This window comes from Ascaphus truei, chromosome 1 (assembly GCF_040206685.1).
Source record: "Ascaphus truei isolate aAscTru1 chromosome 1, aAscTru1.hap1, whole genome shotgun sequence".
NCBI lineage: Eukaryota > Metazoa > Chordata > Amphibia > Anura > Ascaphidae > Ascaphus > Ascaphus truei.
Genome location: NC_134483.1, coordinates 233,448,220 through 233,473,463, shown reverse-complemented (window position 1 = coordinate 233,473,463; position 25,244 = coordinate 233,448,220). Strand labels below are relative to the sequence as shown.

General features: G+C 42.2%; 1 protein-coding gene across 3 annotated transcripts in view; it reads right to left on the bottom strand.

The window, feature by feature from the left end:
- The window catches only part of EFNA5 (ephrin A5), a 331,738-nt gene that overhangs the window by 13,153 nt on the left and 293,341 nt on the right, over nucleotides 1-25,244 (bottom strand). For 2 of the 3 annotated variants that reach the window (XM_075602090.1, XM_075602109.1), the window contains exons 3-4: nucleotides 10,221-10,286; nucleotides 9,771-9,851 (exon numbers count right to left, since the gene is read on the bottom strand). In XM_075602090.1, coding sequence (XP_075458205.1) covers nucleotides 9,771-9,851; nucleotides 10,221-10,286 — 147 coding nt within the window. The remainder of the gene's footprint in view (nucleotides 1-9,770; nucleotides 9,852-10,220; nucleotides 10,287-25,244) is intronic. The other variant, XM_075602099.1, reaches the window with a different exon arrangement.

Below are 25,244 nucleotides of genomic sequence, written 5' to 3'. Positions count from 1 at the left end.
CCGGAATTCTCCCATCCCTGACCTTGGCTAAACGGCAACGACGACAGCACTTCTTTACCGGTACCGGCAAGTATTGCTAGCTAACACCACCTGGCCTGGCAACGCCTAAAACACCACACTCCGGACACGCTCCTTTTGCTGCGGGTGCGTGCCCATATACGTTCCTCACCTCAGTAGAAGGGACGGGTCTGGTCTGCGGGCAGCACCGGCGTAACACTGAATCAGTGTTTCCCAACCAGGGTTCCGCGGCTCCCAGGGGTTCCGTGAGAACATCAAAAGGGTTCTGCGGGATTTCCCTGATCTCCCAGAGCAGGGAGAGAGCAGGGTTGGTGTTAGGGGGCTGGGTAGTTTCCTCTATCCTGATTGGCTGCTGCTAGCTAATGCAGCCAATCAGGAGGAGGTGTCAGGAGACTGCGGCGCATGGCCAAGCAGAGGAGGAAGCCGCATGGGTAGTAGAGATGAGTGGTGAGGCTGTGTCTCTGTCCTGTGTGTATTTGTTTTGTTTTGGGTGTGTGTGTTTTCTGTGACTTCCCTGCCCCCCTCTAACTCCCCTGCCCCCTCAGGCTCTCATGCCCCCTCTGACTTTTGTGACTCCCTTACCCCCTCTGACTCCCCTGCCCCCTCTGACTCCTGTGACTGCCTGCCCACCTCTGACTCCCTGCTACCTCTGATTCGTGTGACTCCTGTGATTCCCTGCCCCCTCTGACTCCTGTAACCCTGTGAATTTCCTGCCTCCCTTTGACTCCTGTGACTCCAACTATCTGCCCCCTCTAACCCCCCTGCACCCTCTGACTCCCCTGCGCCCTCTGACTCCTGTTATTCCCCTGCCCCCTCTGACCGTCTGTCTCCTGTGACTCTTTCTCTCTGTTCTGTGTTTTTTGTGACCTGGTCCTGTTGTAGGGGTGCCTCAGCAACAGAGCACAGTTTTTAGGGGTGCCCCGAGAGAAAAAAAAAGGTTAAAACCCACTGGCCTAAACTCTATCCTTTATGCTAATCTTGTCAGAACAACAGCAGCTACCTCCGACTCTCCCAATCACAGAAATCTGAATAACTGAATATATTTTCCTTCTAACACTTTATACAGTAGCATGAAATAGAAAAATGAATCACTTCCTGACCTGCATTAGCCTAATAGTGTAATCACACCAACTTTCAAATCAATTTCCTGATACTAATGTACTCCTGCAACAATTGACATTAACTTGTCAGGCTCTATAAACAAAGTGTCTACCTGAATGTGGAACTAAAAAAAAAAAAAAGAAAGAGATTGACACTGAGATTAGAACAATTCTGTTCATACAGTGAGGGGCCTATGCTAGGAGCCTTCATAAAGCAACTCGCTGGTTCTGTTACACCACCAGTTTTTTCAGCGCTGCTATCACGGTATGTAGAAAGCCTTGAATACCTGTGATAGCAAAATGCCCCAAAACTGGCGAGGAGCCAGCGACGGGATGTTCGCCTCTCTCTAAAGGGCTCACCCGGCGATCTGCAGCAATCTGGCCCAGCTGCAAAGACAGCTGTGCAGAGAGAGTACCTCTCCCTGTGCATATCTCAGCAGCGATCAGCAGGGTTTTAATAAAATTTGTATTACTTCTATACGTGAACAGGTGGTCTCCGGAGCAGAACTGTGTTGATTTGAGGTCCGGGGACCCCTTGCTTCCCGATATACAGGACATGTTATCGGGTGCCGGTATCTCCTATGCATTTAAATGTCTCGCCTCACGTGACAGTGGGAATTAAATGCATAGGAGATACAGGACCTGTATCTCGGGAAGCAGGGGGTCCCGGACCTCAAATCGACATGTTTCTGCTCCGGAGACCCCCTGCTCATGCACACTAGTATAATTTTTTAAATGAAAACAGCTTCATTAACTTAGCAGCTAGCCGCTAAGGCAATGAAGGGGTAAAATACTAGTGCCTGGTTTATTGTGGGTAGCGGGGGTGGGTGAAGGTGGTAGGTGCCATTTGGTAGGTGTTTAGGCCTTGCTGGGGGAGTTGCGGGTGGAGCTAACCCCTTCATTACCTTAGCAGTTAATACCACTAAAGTAATGAAGGGGTAACCCCTTCCGCTACCACCCGGTAGGCCTAAACACCCATCCTTGGGGCTACTACCCCCTTCACCCAATCCCTCTACCCATAATAAACAAAAATACACTCAGCAACCCTGTCACGGGAGACCAGTAATTTACACCTTTTTAACCGGGATTATTCATTAAGCAAAACAAGGTAGAGAAATCAATTGTAATTTATTCAGCATAAATTCGCTTACACACAGTGAAACACAAAACGACAGATGAAAAGACACACTTACTTTGGGGCTGGGGTTGAAAACTAGACTTTCCTAGGTGCAGGGAACTCTTTGGGAGAGTTTTAACCTGACCGGGACATAGCCCGGAATCTCCTAGAACCCAAATCGGCATAAAATTCCATACGCCACCGGTACGTTCTCTTCTGAGAACTTGGTCCCTCCTGTACGCAAGTCAGCCCAAATCTCCTGGAACTCAAATCGGCATAAAATGCCAGCCGCGACCGCTACGTTCGATTCTGAGAACGTGGGCGCAAAATGCTGGACTTAGTCTCTGGCGGGCAGGCTTTTCAGGCTTGAAATCGAAGCTGGTTGCTACAGGTGCAGCCATGAGTATCCTAACACTTGCCTTGGAAAATCTGGGCCAATACCCCAGTAATGCTCCAACATTTCTGCAGACAGACTAATGGCCCATCGGATTAACACAGCGGGCGTGCTTGGCAGTCCCATTCAAACTGACCAGGGATCCCTGCTGTGTTAATCCGATGGACCATTAGTCTTTCTGCAGAAATGTCAGAGAAATGTTGCAGCATTACTGGGAGATTGCCCTAGATTTTTCAAAGCAGTGTTAGAATACTCGTAGCTGTACCTGTATTTGCTATTACAAACAAAGCAATTTTGAAAAGCCCGCCCACGCTCTTTCAGCTCTGACTCAAGGGGAACACGCATTCTGATTGACTCACGGCTTCTTATAGTATTCCCTGCTTCATTCATAAAATTGAAGCAGACCCTCCTGTACGCAAGTCAGCCCAAATCTCCTGGAACTCAAATCGGCATAAAATGCCAGCCGCGACCGCTACGTTCGATTCTGAGAACGTGGGCGCAAAATGCTGGACTTAGTCTCTGGCGGGCAGGCTTTTCAGGCTTGAAATCGAAGCTGGTTGCTACAGGTGCAGCCATGAGTTTCCTAACACTTGCCTTGGAAAATCTGGGCCAATACCCCAGTAATGCTCCAACATTTCTGCAGACAGACTAATGCCCATCGGATTAACACAGCGGGCGTGCTTGGCAGTCCCATTCAAACTGACCAGGGATCCCTGCTGTGTTAATCCGATGGACCATTAGTCTTTCTGCAGAAATGTCAGATAAATGTTGCAGCATTACTGGGAGATTGCCCTAGATTTTTCAAAGCAGTGTTAGAATACTCGTAGCTGCACCTGTATTTGCTATTACAAACAAAGCAATTTTGAAAAGCCCGCCCACGCTCTTTCAGCTCTGACTCAAGGGGAACACGCATTCTGATTGACTCACGGCTTCTTATAGTATTCCCTGCTTCATTCATAAAATTGAAGCAGACCGGACAGCCAATCAGCACGTGGGAACTTTGTCAAGCAGCCAATCAGAGCCAAGCTGATTTGAAAAACCGGGTTAACGGGAAATTTGAAATAGCCAAAAGACATGTGCAAGCCTGCCACATCTTCCCCCAGCTATCCCAATGCCACCCACTGGGCAGGCGCCCCTAGGTCTGGCAGAACAAGTGGAGGACTGCCATTGATCTCCGGACCCAGTATTCCACCTTTCCCTGCTGACCAAATGCCGTTCAAACATATGGCTGCTTTGATCTCTGATGTCCTGCATGGACATGGGTTTGCACGGGCTGCCTGGTTTGGACATCGGTTCCGAATGGAAAACACGCTGAAATACATTTTAATTAACACTGAGTCTCGGGGAACTCCTTCAGCTATGTGGGACTTTACTGTAGGTGAAGGTCTTGGGGTACAGGAAACAGAAAAGGAAAAATGTTCTCTTTATTTCTGCCTGCCTTATTTCCCCACACGCTTTCCCTCTGACTCAGTTTGGACTCTCAGAGTCCCCCCAACCTTATATATGGTTGTGCACCCACAAACCATATACTGGTTGTGGGTCACCTTGGCACTAGCTGGGGTACCCCCCTTAACCTAGGGATTCCCTCAGCTACAGGAATACATATTTATCCCTGTGCCTCATTCTCCTTTCTGAGCTGTGCTGAAGCCGGGTAGCCTAGTGGTGAGTCGCGCTTGCGTTTTCAAGGGGAGCTATTGCTGGGACAACGTGCCTACATGTATCCAAGAATCAGGCATGATTCCCGGGTACATTTATTGGGAAACCGGTAACTCTGGACCCAACCTCCAAGGCACATTCTCAACGGTTCCTCCGCAAAACCCCCCTGAAACTCACCCACTAGCAATCAATGCTTGATGGCATGCCCGGAAAGGGAAAACACAAAAAATGGTTTTAATACAGACAGTATAATGCAGTAATACAAAGTTACTAGGCCCAAGAGCTAACTCTCTTGGACCCTTATACATGGAGCAAGGGTAACCAAACGGGCTTGACCGTTGCGCTTATAGTGCCGCTGATGTCACGCTACGGTCGCTGGAAAAATAAAATTGAAGTGACTTCCAGCGATCGCAGCCAATCCGTCACTCCTACTATAAGCGCACGCAACGGCTTCAATACATTTGTTTTTGTTTTTGTCGCTGTCAGTATAAGCGCAGCCTCATATAGCCTGGTTAACCCCTCCCGTCACAGACCCTACTACCCACCTCCTCTACCCCCAAATCCCCCCCCCCAACACATACAGTACAGTAATGGGCAACATTTATTTTATGAGTTAGCTGTATCATTTCTTTAACTGATTTGTTGACTAGTGGTTTTATTTCTTTAATTGATTTGTTGGATAGATGTTTATTTAATTAATTATTTTGCTGTTTTGGTGATAGATTCATTTTATCGATGTGTACTTTTGGGTTTTTAATTATTTTATTGTTGGGGTGTTTAGGTGCTTGTGTATTTCTTTTATTATTGTGTATTTTTGGCCTTAATGATTCTTATTAGGTTGACCATTGACTGCTATAGTGGCTTATCATGCACATATTATATGCGTATGAGGTACCACTGTGCCAATCAATGGGTAGAGGGAGGGTATGGTGGGGCAAGGGTGGGTGGTTAGGAATCTCGGCTGGGTAGCGGGAAACGGGGGTTAACACCTTAATTACTATTGCGGTTATTAATAGCAAAGGTGATTAAGGGGTATGGGGCCATTAGATTATATTTTTTGATGTACTCTTGCTGCCAACGGAGGACATGGACCTGCAGTATGCTGATGATGACGCCCTTCATGATGGCAGGTTTAAGTAGAAAGTTGTATTTACATTATTTATGCTGGCTGGCTAACGTTTGATTTTGAATGGACAAATTAGCTATAATACACATCTGGATAATGGTTATTTTGTCCATTACTGTACTGAAAGTGTTGTGGGGGGGAGGGGGGTAGAGGAGTAGGGTTGTTCTGTGCGTTTTTGTTTATTGTGGGTAGAGGGATTGGGTGAAGGGGGTAATAGCCCCAAGGATGGATGTTTAGGCCTACCGGGTGGTAGCGGGAGGGGTTAACCCCTTCATTAAATTAGCAATTAATGAAGGGGTTAACGCTACCCACAACCCCCCCCCCTAGGCCTAAACACCCACCAAGGGCCAAATACCACCTTCACCCAACCCCGCTACCCACAATAAACTGGGCACTGATAGTTAACCCTTTCGTTGCCTTAGCGGTTAGCCACTAAGGTAATGAAGTTGCCTGTAAATGCATTTTTCATGCATCTGATTCATGCCGGGGGCAGCCGGTGCTTTTATTAATGTGTATCAGCTCCGGAGACCCCTGGCATCAATCCGATGCAGGAAAAATGCGTTTTGTTTTTCTAAGTCCCACTCTCTCCACCGCCGCCTCTGAAGCTTCTTGGCAGGTTCACGCCAACTTTTTTTGGCGAGAGGATTTTGGAAGGAAATCGCCATTCTAGAGCCTCGATAACCTTATCGTGGCTACAAGAATTGCATGAGTTTCTAAAATGGCTATAAGTGGCTTATCGCCGCTGAGTTGGCGATTTTTTTTTTGACGGCAGACAAATGTGGTGATTCAACCCACTTATTGACGCTTACTGAATTGCTGTAGGCATTTGTGGCCAATAACAGTTAAAAAGCTTTGATAAGTGGGTTATGAAGGATACTAGCATAGATCCCTAAATGTTTTTAAAGTATTCAGTGGAACAGAGACTTTATTTACAAATGGGAAAAAAATCTGTCCACCCATTTTTTTTTAAATTATCCATCCTACAAGCAATTTTGAGATTGCTTAAAGATGCACTACTTATACACTGTCTCGAGTGTAATTAATTTAATATGCAAATACATGTTGAGAATGGGGTTTGCCATAAATGCTTTGAAAACACATAACATCGGTCTTACAAACAAGATATCAGCTGAAGCACTTAAATAATCATTCTAAGATATTTCTGCCACATTATACATTATCATTATTTAACATAAGTATGCACCATTTACTGTTTATATTGTGACAAGTGAAGTTTTGCAACTGAATTGTAGATTATTTTGCAAAGCCGTGGGAAGGGGAATGTTTACCTGGTTCTTAATACTATAAATGACAATCAAATATCACGTACAGTACATGAACCTATAGCAGCTACATTCTTGCTATATGTACTGCAAGACAGGAGGATAGTGAGAATTGCAAGGCAAATCATGAGGCCAGTGTCACACACTTTATGTAACAAATCTCTTAGCTACATATAACAAAGAATATACACCATATTATCTACATTAAGATACACTGTGTATGTTCACTGATCTGCTACTTTAAAAGCCAACAAATATGTCCTATGGTGTTTACAGGAAAAATACAAATTGTGAAATATTGTCTAAATAATACTAATAATTACATAAATAGATGAAAACTGATACAATCTTGATCTGTCTATATGCATCATTTAGGGTCTTATTCAATAAGCTGCAAATCGCAGTGAGATTGATGGGCAAGTGTGATTCAATCATGTAAGTCACACTGCGACTGAATGGGAGTTAACACCGTAACGTGTGCGATAACCTGTACTGGCACTTGTTGCATGTGCCCCATAGAGTCAATCTAATAAAGTACCTATTCTGCTTCTCTAGTGTCAGACTAAGCATTTGATGTGTGGAGTGGTTGAAGGGCGCAGAGAAGGCGTTAGGAAGGAATTACTTTGTTTCCCAATTACAGGTCTTACTATGTTACTTTGTATTTTAATTGGATGTATCCATTTCTGAATTACTTGTAATATTTCCTCTTTTTTTGAATTCCAACTCAAACGGTTACAGTAAATATGAGCTGGCATAAAATATTCACCTCATAAGTATGAAACTTGAGAAACAGTCAAGAATAACTTTAAAAGCCGTCTTCCCAACATATTGCTGTCTAACATAAACCTAAAAAAATAAAGTGAGGGTCAGAACCTCAAGTTTAAGTAGCAAAACACAATTTTCTTTATTAGAGGATTGAAGCTGGGGGTCTCCATGCTGAACCCCATAAATTTCAGCTACAGGGACTCAATGCTCCCAGAGATACTCACCTCTGTAGGGTGTTCCGGTATCTCTGTAGTGTTTAAATATCCAGGTCATGCAGGCCAATAGGAAGCCGCAACAAATGACATCATGGCTTCCTATTGGCCCAGATGACATTTGAGCCACCATTCCATTAGGCACACAAGTTCCCTGACTGCAGAGATACCCGCACTCCTACTGAGGAAATTCTGGAAGGAGGTGGTCCCCGGAGCGGAAATTAATGGAGTTCAGCTCCGGGGATTCCCTGCTTCAATCCTAGAACAAAAATGCACACACAAAAAAAGATGTAGTGCAAGGTGTTTTGCTGTTTTAAAGTCTGTAAGAATATGTGTGTCCGTAAAGGCAACAACGTGGTGTGCAAACAACAAGACCCAACCAGTCAATGTCCAAAAACAGAAAGAACATCTCCTGCATTCATCTAGTACAGGCCTGCACAACTCCATTCCTCGGGGGCCGCAAACAGGCCAGGTCTTCATGATATCCCCAGTTCACTCATACTGAGCCACTAATTGAGCCAGCTGTGCTGAAGTAGGGCTATCCTGAAGACCCAGCCTGTTTGCGGCCTTGGAGGAATGGAGTTGTTCAGGCCTGATCTAGTATGTCTTGAAGAATCTTTGTAAAATACAATCCATACCAGTTGCATAACATAAAAAAATAGAGAAAATATGATGCGTCAGTCAGACCCTTGATGTACGAAAGTGGCTAAATATATCACGTATAGAAAATTGGCTAAAATGTAAAAAGTAAAAAAATACAAAAGAAAAATTAAAAATACAAAAGAAAAAGCTAAAAACAAACCACAAATAAATATTGCTAAAGTACATACAGCTCAGCAAGGGCATATAGAGGAGCAGTCACAGGGGGCGTTGCGAGCCCCATCCAGCCCTTTTTTAACCGATTGCCCAACAAACAGCAATGTCACATAGAGTAAACCTGTCCTGGATGAGCCCTCCAGAAATTTGGCAGCTTTCAAACCAACAAAAAGGGCTCATGAGGTGGGAAGCGGAGTAACGCAGTTAACCGTTCATTCATTTCTAGTCGGACAAATAGAATCTAATGCATCATTACGGTTATCTAGCTGCTCACTATATTAAATGTACAAGACACACAGGATTTTCAATAATGCAATGAACTGTGTCAGATTGAGATATGACTATGTGATATTTTAGAAGTACGTAAGTAAAAATAACTGTTTAATAAATCGATAGTTTAATTATTTGCCATGGAACTCACATGTAAAATATCACCTGCCTCATACTTATAGTCACTAATAGACAAAAGAATAGCCCTATATTAACCAGTCAAAAAGAACGTTAAGTGCTACTGTCACCATCTTCATTAACAAGTTGCTCAACTTTAGGAAACAAATTTAGCGTTGTTTTGCAAAAATAATACTACAATGTACTATTACTTTGACCATTCCAAATATAATACACAATTTGGAAGTCAATAACCGTTAGATATAATCTTAATTGTCTGCGTAATTTCTCTTAAATGTATGAAAGCGTGTTTAAAATATTAAAGAGAAATTGAGACCACAAAGGTTGACAGCAAAGATAACTAACTACTAGAGGTGAAAAAATGTACACTCATCAGCTGCGTGCTTTTGTCATGCGTTAGTGTTATATAGACAGTGAAATATTTGTTAGTTACATCAAAAAACACGCAGACTCTAAACATAGAGTTTTTTTTACTGTTCAAATAAACTGACACTGAAATACATGTAGTTAGAACAGACTGTATTTATCAGCATGCAAAATAGTTTTTAACCGAGTTTTTCTTATGGTTAGAGAAATGTTTTAGAAAGCTATTTACCACCATCATCACCATCACCACAGTTAGAGCAATGTTTTATAGAAACCGTATACCGCCAACAGTACAAACACAACAACAAAAAAAAGCAAAAGCGTGTCTTCCATGCACTGCGCATACGCACTAAAGGAATGAGGTTTACCATGACTAGTGACAGCGCCACTGTATAGAGAAAAAGCAGAGCATCTACACCATGCAAGACATGCATAGACGGAAATACAACGCACTCAAGCACCAAAGGGAAGCATACATTGGTTAAAAGAGATTCTCTAAGCATACTAACCTGCTGGTTCTAATGAATTTTCTACTTTGTCGTTAACATCGAAAACACGATCATGAACACCTATAGTTTTCATACAGCTGTCTATAATAAAAATAGAGATAGCCAAATATGTTAGTGAGATCTCTTAAACTTCACCACTTTCCTTAATTTTGTACTGTTCTTTTTGTCTTGTTTCTTTTGTTTTTGATCTACGGGGCACTTTTCCAACGGCCCAATTGATTTTCCATTAACTAGACATGTACAACATCTGAGAAACAACAAGTTAGCAACTAGTATGTACTTAAAGCACAATGAAGGATGATTAGAAAATATGAAGCAAACTAAACCACAAATGCTGATAACAGATACCACACAAGGCTTAATAGGAGCTACTTTAATGCTCTTAATCATAACACACAATAAAGCATGCACCTCAAAGCAACCCTCGAAAGCGTAGGAAAGCAGACTTACTTGCTGGTCGTACATAAACTTTGAGCTTTAGGCAGGACCTTCTTCCATTATCTGGAATTGCAGAAGCTGAAAGAGAGAAATATAGGTAGGTGTTCATTCTGGATCTTTGAAAATGTTATTCTGCATCCTCATTTTAGCATCAAACAGATCAACGTAAATGAGCATTCATATTCATTCAGGTTTTCTGTTTCTTTTCACTTCCAGGTGACAATAAATATGCCATAATATAAACTGGTTCTAAATATAATGGCCACTTTTTTTTTTTTTACAGAGGAACAACTTACAATAGGTTGCCAGATGTGCCTTATATACGGGGTTGTCCACTATTTCAAATTAATTGTCCCGTTGTCCCTGAAAGTTCTGTCGGGATGCATAATTGTCCTGTATTCCAGGGGCAACTGGAGAATTCAGGGGCAAAGGTCGCCCGGCAGTGACGGCAGGAGAAGGATGGCAGTGGTGCGGCGGCAGAAGGCGAGGGATGGCGGCTGCGGAGGAGGACCATGGCGGGCTCCAAGACTGCTCTCTGCTGCCACAGCCATGGTCCTCCTCCGAAGCCACCATCCCTCGCCTTCTGCCTCCATGCCGCTGCCATCCTTCTCCTGCCAGCCTCCCTTCGCCGCCAGCTACGTGCTGCACAGCAAGAGAGAGGCTGTGAGGAGGTGGAGGGGGCTGTGAGGAGGTGGAGGGGGCTTTGACGAGGTGGAGGGGGGCTGTGAGGAAGTGGAGGAGGGTGGGGTGGGAGGAGGAAGAGGAAGGGGGCTGTGAGAAGGGGGAGAGCTGTGAAGAGAGAGAGAGTGTGCTGTGAGGAGGAGGGGGGCTGAAAGGAGAGGGGGGACTGTGAGGAGGAGGGGAACTGTCATGAGGGAGAGGAGGAGGCCAGGCTGTGAAGAGGAGGGGGCTGTGAGGAGGAGGGGGTTGTGAAGAAGAGGAGGAGGGGGCAGTGAAGAAGAGGAGGAGAGGGCTATGAAGAGGAGAAGGGCTTTGAAGGGGAGGGGGGCTGTGAAGAGGAGGGGGCTGTGAAAAAGAGGTGGAAGAAGCTGTGAGGAGAAGGGGGCTGTGAAGAAGAGGAGGAGGGAGCTGCGAGGAGAAGGGGGCTGTGACAAAGAGGGAGCTAGGAGGTGGAGGAGGGGGGATGTGAAGAGGAGGGAGCGTGTGGAAGAGGGAGCATGTGGGAGGAGGGAGCGGTGTGGAGGAGGGAGCGTGTGGAGGAGGGAGCGGTGTGGAGGAGGGAGCGTGTGGAGGAGGGAGCGGTGTGGAAGAGGGCGCTGTGTGCCTGGGCGGGGGCTGTAAGGAGGAGGAGGTGGGCTGTGAGAAGGACGCTATGAGGAGGAGGGAGCTGTAAGGAGGATGTGAGGAGGAGGGGGTCTTAGTGAGGACGGAATCTGAGAGATGGAGGGGAGCTGTGTGATGGAGGGAGGAGGGTGGTTGAGAAACAGAGGAAGGAGAGGAGTTAAGAGATAGAGGGGGGAGGGATGGATGGAGAGGACGGCCAGAAAGATATGGGGTAGGGAGAAATGCATGCAGGGGAGCGAGAATGGGGGGGGTGGGAGGGGGAGAGAAATGGAGTGTGTTTTTGTCATGAAAAGATATAGGAAATCTCTGGATTTAAATGTAATTCTCCTACTGTATTTTGGCATCCCCTATTTTAAAAACTTAAATCTGGCAACCCTAACTTACAATCATTGTTAATCTATCGTTAAATAAACACAACTTTGTATGTTATGTTTTATGTCATTCTAACCCCCTACAAAGAGGCTATTATCACATGTAAGGACCTTTCTGCTCAGTGCTACCACAGATTATGCAATACAACAGCAAGTCAAAAAAGTAAACCTGACAGTTGTTGTTTGGAGCCGACTTAAAGCAGCAAAACATGAAACATTCTATATGATTTTTTTAAATAAATCAGTTCTGTAGTATTAGATAATACTTTCTGCATTTTTTTTCAATTTAATCCCATTTGTAATGATTTTTTTTAAAATGTTTGGTTGCTACAGCAGCCATTTAGAAAGTCCTATCCACTTCCTCTTTTAAAACAGACTCTTACACAGACCTTTTTGAACTTTGCCCTATGGCAACAAGGTATCACAAACAGATCTGTTACAGGTTGCCAAACAGCAGACTGTCTATTACTCTGAAAACTGTAACAATAACATGTTACATTTAGTAATATAATGTTACATATCAGACCCAGCATTTTACAGACTGCAACACAAATGTAGAAAGCGACCATTTCGTTCGACACACAATCAGGATTTTTACAGATTTAGAACAGAAGCACTAAACAATTGCCAATTTAGGAAAGAATGTAGAATTATACATTGTCACATGATATACATATAAAAATAAGAAGAAGAAAAAGGGGGAATGTAGTATTGCTGCCTTACATTATACCTAACGGCATTGGGGGTTCAGCAGTGCGTAGTAATTGGCAGTATCATGTCTGCAACAATTTCTTTTCAACAATGTTTTAAGAAGAATTTCTCATAATTCCAGGAAAAACATTGCTTTAGCAGTTTCACAGAACATCTCTTTGCACAACAGATTATTTCTGAATTTAATATACAAAGAGTTAGTCTTAAACCCATAATATTTCTTCAAATGACTTTGGTAGTGTTATTTTTTTTCATGAGATTATGGCCAGGAACATACAATGAAAAGGTCAAATATGATGTATTAAACATAAACAGTGTAGTCTTGTTTATATTTACAAGGAATAGCCTTTTGGACATGAGGACACGGAGAGGACATTTGAACTGCAGTATGCAAAATTGTGTTGGAAAACATACAACTACTCATTTTCAAATAGCATTATGGAAAACAGGAGTTTATACAGTTTATACAGTATATTGTGTCCTAAATGGTGGGTTTGCATTTAAATTGATGATAAATGCTTGAGTTTCATGTTGTATCCTCAGTCTATAATGGTGCTTTAGTGAAAGATTTGGGAACTGCTTGAAGAAGTGATGAGAGGAATTATTTGGTGCAATAATAATAATATTCAACGCTTTTTTATTTGTCTTTATGTCAACTAAATTCACAAGTAGCTTTGTTACAATTGAGCACATTGGACTAATATTTGACGCAATAGACATCTGGTATTTTCACTGTATTTATTAAGCATTATAAATGTTTAAACATCCCCACTGTTTGATATCTCCTCTGCATGCACTTTTTGCCCGATCTGCTGCAACACCGCCCGAGTCTGACAGTCAGATATCTCACCTCACTTAACGTCCGTTAGCTTCCCTGAGTTTAACGGATATAGACAAAGCTAAATATAGGCAAAAACAACAGCCATTGGTGATCTCATTAGCATAGACTTAAGGCCATGTGACGTTAGCACTGCTACAAATAACATGGCGTTAAACCTGTCTTACCCAAAGGTAGTGTTACTTCCATGCAGACCCTGAAAAAAGACGACAGGAGAGGAAAAGGGCCTTGCAAATAAAGATATGTTGGCTAAATCATACCTAACTGGTCTTACACTTATCCAGATCCTGTAAAAGACCTATATCAGGGTCTAGATGTGAGTAACGCCACCTTTAGCTGTGACCTATCTAACATAACATTAAATCCCTGCGTTAACTACACTGGCGACACACTTTATTCGAGCTTGGCTAGTCCCACGAATTCGGGTATACCCGGGTGTATTGAGGTTTGTGACTGTTTTCTGCCCGAGTGCATTGAGTTATTTTCCAAGCAGGGATTGAAGCATTTTATTCCCGCTGGCTGCAATACTGCACAGTATATATATATAAACTGCATTACAATTCATGAATTTATGCCATCTGGTAGACACGCGAAGCATTGCAGCCTATTAAATCCTAATCATTATCATTTAACAGATCAGCCGCCCATCAGCCAGGCATGAACCCAGGCTGGGAAGGCAAATGCAACGGGGCTTGTCAGAGGTTAGGAGCAGCGCATTCCAGGTATCTGCCAGGTACATACCGGGTATTTGCTCGAATAAAGTGTGTCGGTGCAGTATAACAGAGGTCTGAGGATTTGCGCGGTTAGTGGGAACCCCTCTCTTGCATATCATTAGCCATAACGTCCACCATAGAAATGCAAGGGCTCGTTACGGCTGAAAACAGCGCTTAATGCATCGTTACTGAGCTCTGAAGATCCCCGTTACCACTAGTTAGGTCACTAACGGAGCTCTGGGGAGCTACCCCTTTGTAGGCAAAATAGGGAGAGAAATGTGCATATTGCATGGAATTGTTTACACAGAAGCAAATCGCGTTTGTTTTTTTCTTTTAATTTTTGCACCATTTGGACATTCAATTAAAGCTTTCTGAACACAGCAATATGCAAATTGTCACAAAAACAGAAATGTCTTTCTTTTCTTTTTTTCCCCCGCCATGTCAAGACACAAATAGAATAATTAACCCCCACAATAGCATAAAAATATATTCTGTTTGATAACAACCCCCCACACATGCCCTAACACCATAAAGTGTTGAATGAGAGCATTTTATAATACTTAGAACAATTTAGATTATTTTGCTATAGCTAATATTGACTGTTACTATATTTGTGTGTGTAATTATTTTCATGATAGCAATGTAAAATGTATCACTACTTTGAGAAACGTGGTCAAGAGAAACTACTGACAAATCTCTTTTGAGAAAATATTTACGCCCAGGATTGGATCATTGCAGTTACGGACACAATACCTATTGATCAAATCCTACATTGTGTCTCAGGATTTACATGTTGATTGCTTTGCAATACTGTGTGTCAATTTAATGCTATAGGAAGTTGTTTTTTTCTTTTCTTTTTAATAGTAATCGGTTTTCTTTCTAGTAATGAAATGTGCATGTTGGGGAACATTACAAATTCAGCTTCCCATTATATTAGCCAGAGGCAGTATGTCTTAGTTTGCAGAAGTCAAAAGAAAAAATAACCTATTAGTTGCTAGACGAGCTAAGCCTTTTCCCTACAGTGTTTCAGGACCTGTGACAAACAATACTATGTGAAATATCTAGATGTTTTAATTTTTTCCCCCCACACAGATCTGCGCGAGGCGTACAGATGTAAATGGTATGTATTAAATAAAAATGTGTCTGTGCTCCAAAAATAAAGTGCATCGAGCCTTGTGTAAACCCTAAAAGTCTATTTATATACTTAGTTAGAACATAATTAAGTTGCTATGTATCAACCAAAAAGGTATTTGATGCAGCACAGATGTTTCATTATTCAACATAGCTATTATAAATATTACACTAATAATGTATATTTACCAACACCAGTTATCATCCAAACAATGTGTGTGAAATGCCTTCATACATATTGTATGAAGGTGTGTACTACTTTTAAACACTGAAACTAACACAGACACAAAGATATGATCTTAGTACATAGGTCACTTAGTATTTTATGGCATTCTGACAACTATCCAGATGGGTATACTACTAATTGGTCAATAAGAGCATGAGCCCATAGTGCAAGTTGGTTCCTTTAGGCTGAGGCCCCGCTGCACACGTCCGAGCTGACTTTTTTCAGCGCCGGGGGGGGGGCGTGGCCAAGCGGGTCGGGGGGCGTGGCCATGCAGGGGGTAATGTCCCTCTCCAGGCTGTGCGGTCCCGCGGATGTCACAGCCCCCTCCGTCTCTGCAGCTCCCCACAAACCATAGCCGGGGAGAGACAGTGAGCGGATCTGTGCCCCATTACCCCCTCAGCAAACACGGGGAGAGGGTAGCCGCCTCCCTCCCGTTGCCGCCTCCCTCCCATAGCCGCCTCCCTCCCTTCCTCATTGGCTGACTGCCGCACCACGTGACGCGTGCAGCATCGGCCAGCTGACACGTCACAGCATGCAGTCCGCCACGTCGGAAGGAGCCAGCGGGGACCTCCAGACTGGAAAAAAGGAGCTGGTGGCCCACGGCCGCACGCCCCGCCGACCGCAGCGGGTCCTTAGCCTTCCAGCAGTGATACCCAACAGGGGGTTCAAGAATTCCTAAAGGTTTGAGAGGTATTTCAAAGGGTTTTTGCCCCAAAAAATGTAGTGTCCGATCCCAGGCAGTATAGTGAGTTCTCCTGAGCCCGTGTTAGTAAGGCCCCAAACTACACCTTAGCATGGGTGGTATAACTATTATTTACTGTTTCTCCCACATACACAGTTTCATTGCGTTGTGGGATGTAAATTTAGAAGCTCTGGCACTCATTTCCAGCCACACCACTCATGCTGCCTGCCCTCACTGAGGTGCAGTTTGGGGCCTTCTTTAGCGTGTAGTCCCGACATGAGCTCAGGACACCATAATGCCTGAAATCTGTCAAACAGTTTTGTTAGCAATAGTCTGATCAGTAGGCAACATTTTTCATTAATTCGAGGGTTCGCAAACATATTTTCTAGCAGGGGGTACACACTTTATAAAAAGGGTGGGATCCACTACTTTATAGGCAAAAATATTTTTGTAACGATGCCGATGATATATGTATTTGATACAAGTAATTGCTATTTGTAAGGAGCGGCTCAATGAGTAAAGACACTGACTGGCACTGAGTTTGAAGCAGGGGAACCTTGTGACCTTGGGCAAGTCACTTTATCTCCCTGTGCCTCAGGCACCAAAACATAGATTGTAAGCTCCACGGGGCAGGGACCTGTGCCTGCAAAAATGTCTCTGTAAAGCGCTACGTAAAAAATTAGCAGCGCTATACAAGAACAATCAATTATTATTATTATTATTATTGGCAAAGACAGATCTACAATGTATAGCTAGAAACGTAAGGCTCTTAGTTCATTGCTATACTATACTATTTTAAACAAGTGTTATCGATAAAACCATACAATTATCAGTTTGAAAACTTCCAAAACTATTTGTAGTTTAGATTTAAAAGAATAAACAGGATACATGTCAGGATATTTGTAGGCATAATACAAAAGTGATGAGCTCATAGGAGATAGACAATGAATTTGCTAATTTGACCTTGTAGTAATAACTATTAGTTAAATAAACAGACTCTGGACCAAGGATGATCCCCATAATATAACTTCAAGAATATGAAGTCTTTGACCTTTAAGTTCTTTAGTCTTTTAAACTTTGCTGTTTGTTATGCAGATCAAGAGGAAGGCAAACATGCCTTGTACAGCAGCCAATGTATGCAGAGCTAAATATTCCATCCGTCTTTAAATATGAATGATTGCTAGCAACCAAGATCAAGATAAGATCATTGTAATTAATATTTGTTCCGGGACAAAGGATACTGTTGATATTGATAGAAAATCTTATCATAAATTATTTTTGATGTAGCTATAACAATTCATATTTGGGCATAAATATTCATGTCATTTTTTTTTTTTTTTAGCATTTAAAATATCACTTATTCCAAAAAGATTTCTGCAGCTTTTTTACTATTGACATTTATAAACAGTATATTTATAATTGTTTAGATTTGTTTGGCAGTTTTAATCAACGATACTATTTATACAACATTATTGAAAGGACAGTGAGCGCTAGCAGCTTTCTCATGACGAAGGTAAAAGACCCATAAGTTTGATACAAGTTACGTGGTTACATAGTAGAGGAACTTGAAAAAAGACATACAGTATGTCCATCGAGTTCCACTTATGTTAAATGTAGCTATTTATTCTATATTTGCATTATTCAATACACTGATCCAGAGGAAGGCAAGCAAAATCCCCAGTGAAACATCATCCAATGATGTCTCATAAGGGGAAATTAAATCCTTTCCTGACTCCAAGGATGGCAATCAAATTTCTCCTTGGGTCAACATTCTCCCTCATCTTACCCGATCTCGAGGCTCGTGGTACATTTCCTCGCCCCCTCCCCCCTCCTCCCCCACCTTCGGAAGCTTCAGTTGGTGATGTGGGGGGAGCGGGAAGGGCTTACGGAGCATTTTTGAATTATGCACACGCGGGAGAATCAGTTGGATAGTTCCCACCCACCCTTCCGTTTTGTGTTTATTGATACTGATACTATGTATGGTTATGTCAAATGTTGTATTTGATTTATCTTTTAAAAAAAACAAAAAATGTAAGATATAATATGTAGAGGTGGGTATTTAAAGGGGCCTTGTTGCCTCTGTTGCGGCAGCTATTGGGGGTAAGTACGCTTTAACCTTGCCAGGCAGGGGCTATATGGTGCCTGAAAGCCCTGTGGTGGCTGGGGGTGGCGAGAGGGCAGGGCTCATTTGTGCGTGATTCCCTGGGGCCCACCAAACACTAGATGGCCAGCTGCTAAGGTTCCCTGGATTGGAGGGTTTCTGCGGACCATGGTTGGTACCTTTGGCCTATACCCGGGGGTTAAGCACTCTGGCAGTGTTGGCAATTACTGGGGTACATTAGTTGTTTTAATCAAATCAGCAGCCTTTGTACCTCCTGATCTTTGTGGTGCATGTATTTATATGTTAATTTATGGGGATGTGTGCTGGGGGGGTTTGAGTGGGGGTGTTTGGGGTAAGGAGTGTTTTCTCGCAGGCTCCATTGTCACAGCTTTTGTTTCTTCCAAGCAAACGGGTGATACCTTAAATATTCAATGTACGTATTGTTGAATACTATGATAAAATGATTTGTATTTTTACGAGTTCTAGGAAATAAAACAATTTGAGAAACTGCACTTTTAATGTGTATTTTTATATAGTTTTGTATAGTTTTGTATACATTTTTTTTAGAGTTGGTCTACTTCAACTGTAATATTGCACAGTATTTGTCCTGTGTTTCTTTGCTGGGCACTGTGCATGGTTAATAACATGCTATAACATACTCAGGTTTAAACTGATTGTCACTGGACACAAATTTGTTCAGAATTTTACCAATAATTCAACAGCACGAGTGTAAGTTCTTCTAGGCAGGGATTTCTTTTCCTATTGTTTGCGTTTATGGCTGTTGCACCTATTGCATAAAAATTGCCTGTATTCTATTGTCAATTGTGTAAATTGCATACATAGTTGGCACTGTATAAATAAAGATATACATACAAATATACATACATAAAAATAACCTGCTTTTGTGCATGCATTAATCACCTTTAAAGTAAAATATTACTCATATGTATCCTATTATGAATGGATACATTTGCAATCATTTACCTCCAGGTTCACTGAAATTATTTGATCATATACCTGTGTCTATCTGTTTAAATAATTATGGCATCATAATAGCACAAGACAAAAAGCCCCAGTGCTATATCCAACGTGACAAATGATATAGTTAAATACTTATCATCTGTTTTTCTTTTCATAAGTGATAGTAATTAAGTTCAATTCTTTGTCGAAAACAATTTAAGCTTTCAGACCACGGCAAGGTATCCCTCTTTTTGCAGGTCCTAACACTTCTGTACCCGCATACAAAAATCCCAGGAGAACTCCCTTTGCCACAAATATATATGATGTGGTGGGTTTGGGTGATGAGATATATACTTGCCTTATTATCATTATTTTTAAATGTACTTACAGTATTAATTATATCAAACATGCCACTCCCATTAGTTCCCTTTCTAAAACATACACTAACCTTCGCAGAGACTAGTATGAGCAATGCCGATGTGTGGCTTGTAAGCAGAGAAAGTATAAGCGGCTTCACAGCTGTTGTGCAATGTACCAGCTCTATAAGATTATTTATTTCCCCATGAATTAAATCAGTATTGGTTTTGACTAGAACAAAATGAAATCTGATTATCCCTTTGTAATATATTAGCAAAAAAACAAAAATAGTTATGATACAATACTAATAACACATGACAGTACGTAGATAATCTGACATAAAGATAATAATATGTGATGGAATGTCTACAAACAAAACAACTAATGTATCTTTCTTGTATTTCTCCTAATCACTTTCATTCTCGGTGACTTGCACCATGACATAAGAAATAAAAAGCTTTCATTTCACTTGGGGTATTGCAGATTACAATGCTTCTCCTGCACTTTTCATAAATTCAATGTGAACTTCTTTGAAAGAAAATATATTACTGTTCAAGTATTGGCATTAACCCCGTACAGTATACAATTTATGGATAAAAGGAAGCTCTCGTGATGATGATGACCAGGTTTGTGCCCCCACAGATGGTTTCATTTGTTTTAAAGGGAAATATTATATATTAAAATGCTCCTTCAATATTAGGTGTAATAATCAACATACTTTCCATAATTAAAATTAGCGTTGTTTCACTAACAATTATCGATTTTATGTTCCTTCCCATTAAATAGTAGGGGTGCCACAATAAGTCCTGACTTGTCCTCACCCGTGGCTGTCTGTCCTTGTAAATACTTTGCTTTTACCCTCGTTATTAAATCCCAAACTTCACTTCTGTTAGAAAAGAAGAGATGCAAAACAAATGACAAATGTATGTATGTATGTATGTATGTATGTATGTATGTATGTATGTATGTATGACTTTATTTACATAGCACTTCACAGCAGTAATACACGTGACAATCATATAAATAATAAATAATACGTAAAGGGGAGAAGTGCTTCAGACATAAAAGTAACATTTAGGAAAAGGAGTCCCTGCTCCAAAGAGCTTACAATCTAATTGGTTGGTAGGGAGAACGTACAGAGACAGTAGGAGGGCGTTCTGGTAAGTGCGTCCGCAGGGGGCCAAGGTTAATGTATGAGGTGTTAATTATCAGACGTAGAGGTACTCATATGCTTCCTTAAGCAGGTGTGTTTTAAGGTGGGTCTTAAATGTGGATAGAGAGGGTGCTAGTCGGATATTGAGGGAAAGGGAATTCCAGAGGTGTGTGGCAGTCAGTGAGAAGGGCTTTAGATACAAGAGGGGTAGAAAGAAGACATCCTTGAGCAGAACGCAAGAGTCGGGATGATGCATAGCGAGAAATTAGGGCTGAGATGTAAGGAGGGGCAGAAGAGTGTAAAGCTTTAAAAGTGAGGCGGAGAATTGAGTGTGTGATACGGGATTTGATAGGAAGCCAGGAGAGGGATTTCAGCAGGGGAGACGCTGAGACAGATTTCGGAAAGAGTAGAGTGATTCTGGCAGCAGCATTTAGGATAGATTGTAGGGGAGACAGGTGAGAGGCAGGAAGACCAGACAGGAGGAGGTTACAGTAATCAAGACGGGAGAGAATGAGGGTCTGTGTCAGAGTTTTTGCAGTCGAGCAACAGAGAAAAGGGCGTATCTTGGTAATATTGCGGAGGAAAAAACAACAGTTTTTTGCTACCTTTTGAATGTGGTAAGAGAATGTGAGAGAGGAGTCAAGTGTGACCCCTAGTAAGCGTGCTTGGGCTACTGGGTGAATGCTAGTACGTCCAACAGCAATGTGGAAGGAGGAAATAGTGCTAGGTTTGGGAGGAAGTATGAAGAGCTCAGTTTTTGCCATATTAAGTTTAAGTCGGCAGAGGGCCATCCAGGATGATATAGCAGAGAGACATTCAGAAACTTTAGTCAGTACAGCAGGTGTAAGGTCAGGGGTTGAAAAGTAAATTTGTGTGTCGTCAGCATAGAGGTGATATTTGAACCCAAGAGATGTGATTAGGTCACCTAGAGAGAATGTGTAAAGAGAAAAGAGAAGGGGTCCCAGGACAGAGTCCTGTGGTACCCCCACAGAGAGATCGATAGAGGAGGAGGTGTTTGCAAAAGAGACACTGAAAGTATGATGGGAGAGGTAAGAGGATATCCAGGATAGTGCTTTGTTACGGTTACCAAGAGTATGGAGAATGTGAAGGAGAAGAGGGTGGTCCACAGTATCAAATGCTGCAGAGAGGTTGAGTAATATGAGCAAAGTGTAAAGACCTCTGTCTTTGGCAGCATGGAGGTCATTAGTTATTTTACTGAGGGCTGTTTCAGTGGAGTGAGCAGTGCGGAAGCTAGATTGTAGAGTATCCAGGAGAGAATAGGTGATGAGAAAGTGGAGCAAGCAAGAGTTTAGAGGCAAAAGGCAGGAGGGAGACATGTCGATAGTTAGAAAGACAGGTATGGTCAAGCTTGCTGTTGTTGAGTAATGGTATGACTGTTGCATGTTTGAAGGAAGAGGGAAAGGTACCAGAGTAGAGAGAGGAGTTAAAAATATGTGTGAGCGTAGGGATTATAGTAGGAGCAAGAGGTTTTAGGAGATGATAGGGAATGAGGTCAAGAGGGCAAGTGGTAGAGGGAGAACAGCAACGACACATCCTCCTCCATGACAGCGGATAAGGAGTGCAGGAGAGTTAGGAAGAGGTGATGTAGGATGCGGGGAAGATAAAGAGGGGAAGGCCTGACATATGGATTCCACCTTTTCTTTGAAATAGTCGGCAAAGTCCTGAGGTGAGATGGAGGAAGAAGAACAGGCAGCAGAGGGTGCTCTGAGTAGGGAGTCAAAGACAGAGAAGAGTCGGCGTGGATTAGGCTTGTGCATGTTTATTAGTGAGGAAAAGTAGGTTTGTTTAATCTGAGAGAGGGCAGAGTTGAAACAGGATAGCATAAATTTGTAGTGAAGGAACCTAAGCTGAAAAACGCAAATTTACTAATAATACATATTTAATATTTATGTTTGGAGAATGCCGTACTCGTATGCTTTACTGTTATAGTATCTAGTACTTCAGTCCACGTATTACCGCACATACAATTCTTCAGGCACATGTACCTGTTCAGAAAGCTTGCAATGTAATGTTGTTGCCTGAAACACAATGAGATCCACTGAGTTGGCCAATATTTCAGTACAAGGGGCTGCTACTGGTATTCAAACTGGGTTTGTCTGCTTCAAAGTTGCAAAGGAAAATTTGGGAACAAAGCACTTTCCCTGAAGCATGTCAGCAGACACATTCATTTTTCAGCTTTCAGAAACAAACCAACTGTTTTTAATGCTGATGAAATTGTTGATTATGACAATGTGGCAGTTTTATCACTGCATGTATAATAAACATGATATATTTAAGGTATATTTGAATACATACATTGGTGGTCTTAAATCTATGTTGCGTATCATATTAAAAGTGGCAAAAGAGGTTGGATAATATGCACAAATAATGAAACAATATACTAAATAACTACAGGACTAAAGTAGGTTGTGCTTTGTTTGACGTATTTGGGCAGTGGGGCTTATTTTGTAGCTGCTTCAAAGCACATTGCATAAGTCTACGTACATTTTATTTTCCATTCACCACGCGCATAAGGACAGGTCATAAAACTGCAAAGGGCTCTTGACGGTTTTTTTTTTTTTTTAAATCCCAAAGTACAAAGGTAGAAGGAGGAAACCGCACACTTAACTGGACAGTACAGTGAATAATTATATCTCCTACCTGTAAAAGGATGGGGCATAAAAAAAAAACCTTTTAAAAGCCACCATTAATTACACATAATTACCCTAATTTTAAAATCTGCAGCTCAGGCTTCTGCATCAAATGTTACCACAGGGAAAACATAAAGGGCTTTCAGTTACAATATGTCAAGAAAATGTATATCCTGAAACGATGCTACAGTATATAGGCGAGTAGCCGTACGGACGTGCCTTCAGCAATTACTGCTTTTTCTGCATAGTCAAAGTGACCGTGCATGGGACTTTTTATTGTGTGGTGAAAAGATCATTACCATTCTACTCTAGGGAAGTCAGCACTCCTGTAAGCGAGCTCCTTTGTTATGAATATGGAACAGATGGAGATGAATCTATCAGCTCTGCTGGAACAAAAACACTTACAACCAAGCACTATTAAATACTCTGCTTAGCTCTTTGATACCAGCAGCTCTTTGTGAACTGCTGTGACGTTCTGATTCAATAGAACGGACTCCTTATTAAAGCTATATCATCTTCACTTGTAGAATGGCTGCCTATCAGCTGCAGAATGCGGCGCTTAACATATTATTTAGAGGACGTATACACATATTGAGCTTGTTGCAAACTCCCCCACCCCCACAAAAATAAGGAGTCCATTCGATTTCCCAATCTCTGGAGTAACACCAGGAAATGATGTAAGTGACAGCATGATTCCTTCATTGTAGTATTCTGTCTGCACAGACAGTCACGAATTTGCATACGTGGTTATTTGGAAGAACTATCACACATTCATTTCATCGTGGCTTTTTAACAGCCGAGAAAATATAATTATACCCACTTCACACCAATGACAACAGCACACTGTTTTTTTCCCCCATTTTAGTCACGTGCATGTCTATCTTGTCTATCAGCTACTAGAATATCATGTAAATCGTGTTAATAAGTACAGCTATTTGCAGCAGAATATCCCCACAATTTTCAGTATGATTCTCATTATAAGCAGACGGAGGAGAGACATGAACAGCTGCACGCTCCCTTCGAAAATGAGATTATTTGTAGAAGTGTAAAGAGATTTCTCATTTCTGTTAAACTTATATCAGTTGCTTTCGTAAACATTACAAGTGCAATGTTTCATGGTCCCTGCTAGAGATGTGCCAGAAAAAGTCCCGGAACATGCAAAATTTGCCCTTTTAAGTCATGGAAAAAGCTGTGGCTAAGTCAGAGTTCGCAATCTATTCGCCAAGCAATAAACGAGCAATCCAAGCGGGGTTTTTAATTAACCCCATTCATTTCAGCTCTGGGACCCCTTGCTTCTGGAGATACTTAGATCCGGTAGCCACTCTGGCTAAGCTAGGTTGGGTTTAGAGCTCCCGCGTTATGCAGGCTTATAGTAAACCGAACCTGATGACATCACGGCTTCCTATTGGCCTGGATGGCGCGGGAGCTTTGAAACGCCTCCATAATGTGAACCATGGTAACTAAGCGGAGTGGCTACCGGCGCCCCCTTCGGAGGTAAGTATCTTTGGAAGCAGAGGGTCCCCGGAGCTGAAATGAATGAGGTTCAGCTCCAGACACCCCCTGCTTCAATCCTGTTTAAAACAAAAAGTAAACAAACAAAAGCACTTGGATTGCCGCTTTAAAGCGGCATGGCCTCTTGGTTTACTTATGTAAAAAATAAATAATAGGTGGGAAGCACAGGGTCTCCAGAGCATTGATTTCCTCTCTGAGGACCCGCTGCTTCCGAAGATACTTACACCGGAAAGTGATGCCCGCAGCAGCCCCAGCTCAGCACTAAAAGTGTCTATTTAAAGGTCATACAGGGCAATAGGAAGAAGCAACCTCATTCATTAAAGGT